This window comes from Crassostrea angulata, chromosome 7 (genome assembly GCF_025612915.1).
Source record: "Crassostrea angulata isolate pt1a10 chromosome 7, ASM2561291v2, whole genome shotgun sequence".
Classification (NCBI taxonomy): Eukaryota; Metazoa; Mollusca; class Bivalvia; order Ostreida; family Ostreidae; genus Magallana; species Magallana angulata.
Genome location: NC_069117.1, coordinates 29,310,298 through 29,317,198, shown reverse-complemented (window position 1 = coordinate 29,317,198; position 6,901 = coordinate 29,310,298). Strand labels below are relative to the sequence as shown.

The 6,901-nt window shown below is 33.2% G+C and overlaps 1 protein-coding gene across 1 annotated transcript; it reads right to left on the bottom strand.

Moving 5' to 3' along the window:
* Positions 1-684: 684 nt before the first annotated feature.
* LOC128191285 (uncharacterized) lies at positions 685-6,897 on the bottom strand. Its single transcript, XM_052863369.1, has 4 exons — positions 6,889-6,897; positions 1,986-2,156; positions 1,687-1,857; positions 685-1,050 (listed from the first exon to the last, which is right to left on the bottom strand). Exons 1-4 carry the CDS (start codon positions 6,895-6,897, stop codon positions 868-870), a joined length of 534 nt encoding a protein of 177 aa, XP_052719329.1. The 3' UTR covers positions 685-867.
* Between the last annotated feature and the right edge of the window lie 4 nt (positions 6,898-6,901).

Sequence of the window (6,901 nt, the reverse complement as noted above, 5' to 3'; positions counted from 1 at the left end):
AACTCTGAACCTCCTTGTGAGGCCAAAGAATTGTCCTGGGGCCAAAGTCTTAACAATTATAAAGGATCATCTGGCTGATTAGTTTCTGAGAAGAAGATTTTTAAGATTTACTCTATATATTCCTATGTAAATCTTTAACACCCACCCCCCCCCCCCCAATGTGGCCCCACCCTACCCCCAGGGATCAAAAGTTTCACAACTTTAAATCTACACTACCTGAGGATGCTACCACACAAGTTTCAACTTTCTTGGCTGATTAGTTTCTGAGAAGAAGATTTTTAAAATTTACTCGATATATTCCTATGTAAAACTTCGACCCTCTATTGTGGCCCACCCTACCCCTGGGTGTCATGATTTTTACAACTTTGAATCTACACTACCTGAGGATGCTTCCACACAAGTTTCAGCTTTCCTGGCTGATTAGTTTTTTAGAAGAAGAATTTTAAAAATTTACTCTATATATAATTCCTATGTAAAACTTCAACCCCCCATTGTGGCCCCACCCTACCCCCGGGGGTCTTGATTTGCACGACTTTGAATCTACACTACCTGAAAATGCTACCACACAAATTTCAGCTTTCCTTGCTTAATGGTTCTTGAGAAGAAGATTTTTGAAATTTTCTCAAATTGTTTCATTAATTTGTAATTATCTCCCCTTGAAAAAGGGTGTGGCCTTAATTTTCACAACTTTGAATCCCCTTTGCCTAAAAATGATTTGTGCCAAGTTTGGTTCAAATTGGCGCAGTAGTTCTTGACAAGATGTTGAAAATGTGAAAAGTTTACGGACAGACAGACAGACGGACGGGCAGACGGACGACAGACAAAATGTGATCAGAAAAGCTTACTTGAGCTTTCAGCTCAGGTGAGCTAAAAACATACTTGGAGAATGGTGTGTATTACAGGTGGTTGAAGAAGATGAAGATCCAGCACAATTATTTCCTGAGTACTGAGGAGCGGGATTAGTGCACGTACGGGACCTGGTCTTCGTGCCACCACCGCACGTGACCGTGCATGATCCACAGGATGCCCAGGCGGCCCAATTACCATGTACTGAAATCATTTACATGTAAGTCATGAAATGATCTATAAAACAAATAGGTTCCGATGTTCAAAAAGTTCACGGAACGAAAGTGATTGCTCCATTTCTCTGCAAGAAAGTTATTGTTTGTTTGGAGTTGCCTCCCGCCTCATTGAAATACCCCCCCCCCCCCCCCCCCGCCAGCCTGAAAATATTTTCTTAGCAAAATAAAAACAATATATACGTAGATATTTTTATTATATACCAATATTTAATTAGCTGAACTTCAAGTTAAAAAAAAAAGGAAGAAATAATTCCCTCCATGCCTCCTGGGTCTAAAACCTCCAGGCAGCAATTCCAAACAAACATTATTTTAAGGATGGCATGGCAGGTAAAAGTATACCTTTTAGCACAGAAACAAGAGCACAAGACTTCATGGCATATGCCTAGTCTAGCTGAATGACAAAAGACTAAATAAAAACTCATATTGAATTTATCATTGTATTAAATACTTTACATTGTATTACTATGAGTGAAATAAAAGAAATAGTTAAACTAACACTCAAAATTCATGTTATCGGAAAATATTAAACAGGTATAATTCAATGTATATGTATTTTTTGAATTAGATTTTTAATACTAATTCAAGTTATGCAAATTTCACCTACTCGGACAGTTGTGAGTGTTACAGGAAGTAGAGCTAGTTGTTGATCCACTACAACCGTTTCCTCCGTATGCTGGACTAGGGTTCGTACAAGATCGGGATCGAGATTTTGTCCCACTGGCACACGTTTTCGAACAACTTCCCCAAGAAGACCAGGCTGTGAAGCTTCCGTGAACTTTTAAATATTGTAAACTTTATTATTGTTGTGAATGTAAAAAGAACATGTATAACTTGATAAAATGAAATGAGCAAATACTGTTTTGATAATTATTCATTACTTAAGTTCAAATCACCAAATCATACTTGGGCAATAATGGGTGTTACAGGAAGTGGAACTTGAAGAGGAACCAGAGCAGTGCGATCCACCACCAGATGGCGCTGGGTTGTTACAGGAGCGAGACCGACTCTTTGTTCCGCTGGCACAACGCTTGGTACAACTTCCCCAGCTGCCCCACCCTCCCCAGTTGCCGTTGACTGCTCGACCCATTAAAACCAAAGAAAAAAGAAATAAAATATACAGTTGTTACATGTATCAATTTAAAAAATTTTCGGGAAACAATGTTCAGCATGCAATTAATGCATATACAAACTGATCATTTATTACATTTACTTAATTTGCCGAAAGACAGATCCCTGAGTATCAAAAGTATATCATGTAGGTCGGACTGGAATGTTTATTATTTTTAATGTCGCCCATAATTATGATGTTCGAAAACAATCTCTCTCTCTCTCTCTCTCTCTCTCTCTCTCTCTCTCTCTCTCTCTCTCTCTCTCTCTCTCTCTCTCTCTCTCTCTAAGGGGAATATCTTTTGTTCAAATATGTCTATAAACATAAATACGTATCGCACTATATTTTGCTTTTTATATTTTCTATAATCATAATTGTCAAATCCTATCATATTCGTAAATTGCAGATAAATTATGACTTTGAAATGTTTACATATATATATTTTTTCAATAAATCTTTACATAAAAAAAATGATGAATTCGCACTGTTAAGTTACATGTATATAAATGTAATATCTAATATGATTTTAATTATATTACTTTATTTTATTAACTTTATTTTGTAAAAATATATGTATATATTTCATTTTTTTTCTTATTTAATTACCGATCCAGGGGACCCCTGGCACCCCAGGTGAGGTATATAATGAGGGCCTCTTCGGAGGTGTTGCCTCAAACAAATGTATGTAATTTCAAATAAACATAAAAAATAAATAAATACGGGTATAATACATTTAACATAAAAAAATAAATAAACACGAATATAATAAATAGATAAAAAATAAACCCATACTAATCTATCATATTTAACGTTACAGATCATAAATTAATCGTAATATTTATGATAATAACTAATCTAGGTTATATATCTAGCAAACGATCATCATTTCATTTCCATTTTTCACAAGGGAATTGGGTTATTAATTATTTTGAATTTTGTTGGTTTCTCATAGTTAATATTAAAATCTACATCCTATATCGGTATCATCAAAATACAATTTAATAAAGATATCAAAGAAGTGTATTTTTTATAAACATTGTTAGAAAAAAATACCATTTGAAGGTTTACGTTCCAAACCCAATACAATTTGTAACAAGAGGCCATGGGGCCACATCGCTCACCTGAGCAACAATTGGCTTTCAAAAGATATTGTGCCATATGGTCCCTCGGTAAAAATAACAAAAAATAAATATTGTAAAGTAATTTTACACTTCTTTTTGCATACACGTAATTTTTGACATTGTACCTTCATGAAATACTATTTTTTACCAGAATAAGAAAATCCCACGCAAGATATAAAACTAAACATTTGGTAGGGGTACACTGTTAAGTTGTTAACTTCCAATTCCCTATATTTTCGTTCTGCCCCCCCCCCCCCCTCCCCACTTTGTAAAGCGATCAAAATATATGAGAGCATATAGGTACATTTTTTTCACCAACTACTTATTAGTTATTGTATTTTCAACAAAAAAATAATAGTTATTGTTTTTTATTTAAAAAATCCTACATGTATAGATGTGAAAAAGAAAATTGTACCTCAATGTGCTCAATTTCTCAAATTAAAAACATTCAAAAATTTAATTTGTCTTTTCTATTATAAATTAATTGACTGTTATTTACCTCGCGTACAAACCAGGATAATTTTCCGCTGTGATATTTTCTTAGGAATAGCAATAATTACTTTATCCCCGCAACAGAAATGTGTCAGAACTATGGAAACTGTTTTAAAGATGTCATTTTTATTTTCTCGTGTCTGAAAAAACTATCAAAATTGATGTAGATTTCACATTATTTATTGTATAAAGAGGGGGCCCCAGAGAGTAGGTATATACAGAATATCATTCTTTTATTTTGTTTGTACAATTATTTAACATACTCCAATTCATATAGAATTTCTAATGTTCAACGTCAATCGTAGAATTATAAGCAAGATACAGAGCTCACAGTTCGCCTAGGTTTGAGTCATATTTTGTTCACATGAGTTTATTTTTTAACTTGGTATTTCCTATTCAGCATTTCAAATGGAAAAAAAAGAATGGCCTAAGATTTTCAATTCTTTTATTCACTCAAGACCAGTTCACTGGTATTTGAGGTTCAAAATCAGTATATATAAATGTACACAAACACAGTCAAGGATCACATGTACAGTAGGAGTAATAATGACGAAAAAAGGTTAAGTTTACAATACAATAAGTTGTTAAAGTTGGTTTCTGGAAGAACAGACTTTTCTTTAAAAATATAGACAATTTTTTTTACTTTTTTAATCTTTAGTTTTTAAGATCTGTGTACAAACATAGAATTGTGAGCAGATCTCTGTATCTTGCTTATAATTCGAAGCTTAACACTCAAATATGGTTAGTAAATAGAAATTGTAAACAACTATATATGCACTATAACAAATAAAGAACAATTTTTTTTTTCGAAATGAATCATATATATATATATATATATATATATATATATATATATATATATATATATATATATATATATATGACTTTGTATATATACCTACATATTTCCGTCAGCGGTATCAAACTCTATTTAAACTGAATTAACTCGAGAAAATGCCGAGCATCTTAACAAAACCTATTGCATTAATCTACCATTACGCAAAAGATAATGCCAAATTACCGGTAGAGTGAATTGTATTTCAGTACATTTTTGATACATCAGATTTTGCTTCATTTGCGCAGGTAAACAGTTAACTGTTTGATTTACCGAAGTCTCTGTTTGATTTGATACGTAAAAATCACGAAATACAGACGATAGTTCCCAGGTTACAAAGCATAAATAATGAAAACGAAACGAAAATCAGAACAAGCTAACACCAACGTCATGTGTGGAAACTGTCAACGCATTGAAATATTTAGCCTCAATTTACTTCACAAAATCGGCACCAATATATTTTGCATGTTTCAAAAATTTCCCTTCATACGAGAACTGTTGCACAACAAGCAAATTCATCATAGTCAGATCGACCCTTTTTCGTATACATGGCTGCTTTAAACAAAGAACCTCGTTTTAGAAGTATGGAATACGAGTCTTGGTAAAATGGGTATGCTAACCCGGGCCGTGGCAAAATAAAAGCCGGGGCAGATCGGTAATTCCAAATATGCATTATTTTGCAGCAATATTTACAGCGAATACAAATATACAGGTCCATCAATTATCCTGAAATTTTAATAAGATTGGCAGATTAATAACTGCCAATCTTTTGTTTTGCCCAGGCCAAGTCTTGCCTACCCATTTTACCGGATACCGAACCCGAAGCTATTAAACTGATTGAAACACGCATTTCCTTTATTATTATTTTCGTAATAACTCAGATTTGAAACAGAATTAGCCCTTATTTTTTGCAATTTATATTTTCCTTCTCATAAGGATAATTTATGCTAAACTACGTTGAATTGAACTCAGTAGTTCTTGAGAAGAAGATTTTTAAAAATGCACCCCCCTTTTTCTACAGTTTCAAGGTTTTCTCCGCTTTGAATACAGATCGGACTTGTATTTCTGCAATTTATATTCGCCCTCCCATAAGGATGCTTTGTGCTAAATTTGGTTGAAATTGGATAAGCGTTTTTAGAGAAGAAGTTCAAAATGTAAAAAATTTACAGACAGACAGACGGACAGACAGACAGACGGACGACGGACAAACTGTGATCAGAATAGCTCACTTGAGCTTTCAGCTCAGGTGAGCTAAAAATAAAATAAAATAGTTTTAAATGTTACTTTTTCTATTTAAAAGGGAAAAATATGCAATGATATATTAGTATTCACTTTTTATTACCTGATCGTGTCCTGAATAAATCGTTAAATAATTCAACAAATCAACTATATATTGCGTTAAGTTATTGGTACCAAAGATTACGGTATTTTAAAGAATATTAACACGAATCCATTCAATATGATATTTAATTAAAGGACATTATATATTTAGGTGCACATAGAACCATTATACAACAAAATTATTGACCCACTTGTGGCGCGTGTCCTGCGTCGTACAGTGTTTTAAAAACACATTTCAAATTTTCTACGCAAATATCAGTTTGTGCATTTGTCGTGTTTAGTAGAAAATCAGAAAATAAGAACTTGGGACGTGCAGCTTACCAAAGCTGAGTGAATTATATATATTTGACATTTTCCGAATCAAACGCCTTGACTTTGCTCGTGGACTACTTAAACTGACATATTTTCTTTTCAGTTCAGCTTTAAACGTTATAATCTACTTAAATTGTGTTCTTATGGGTTAATCCGACTATCTATTATATTTGGATTAAAATGCTCAGCGAGTGCTTGTAGGTAAAACGGGTAAAGTCAAATTGACCTTAATGATGAAGCCTTCGTTTATTTAAGGGTTAATTTCACTACATAAATATACAACTATTGAAACATTGCCAAGAAAAGTCATGATTAACTTGTTTTCTATTACAGGTGATGTCCCAACGAGTTTGGACTGCTTGATGTGCAATATGTACGAGTTTTAATTACTTGCATATTTGTGATCTAAATCTACACTAAGTCTTATGATAATCCATTATTTTGTTACCAAAACGCAAGCGGTAGAAACAATTGTATATACACGTATACCGGTAGCTTCAGCAATAGTTCACCAGGCAGGCATATTTTTGTATATATGACTGTTTCTTCGTTGAAAACAAAATATAACATGGATCTTGTATATAGAAACTCACTCACTTTTATCATCATT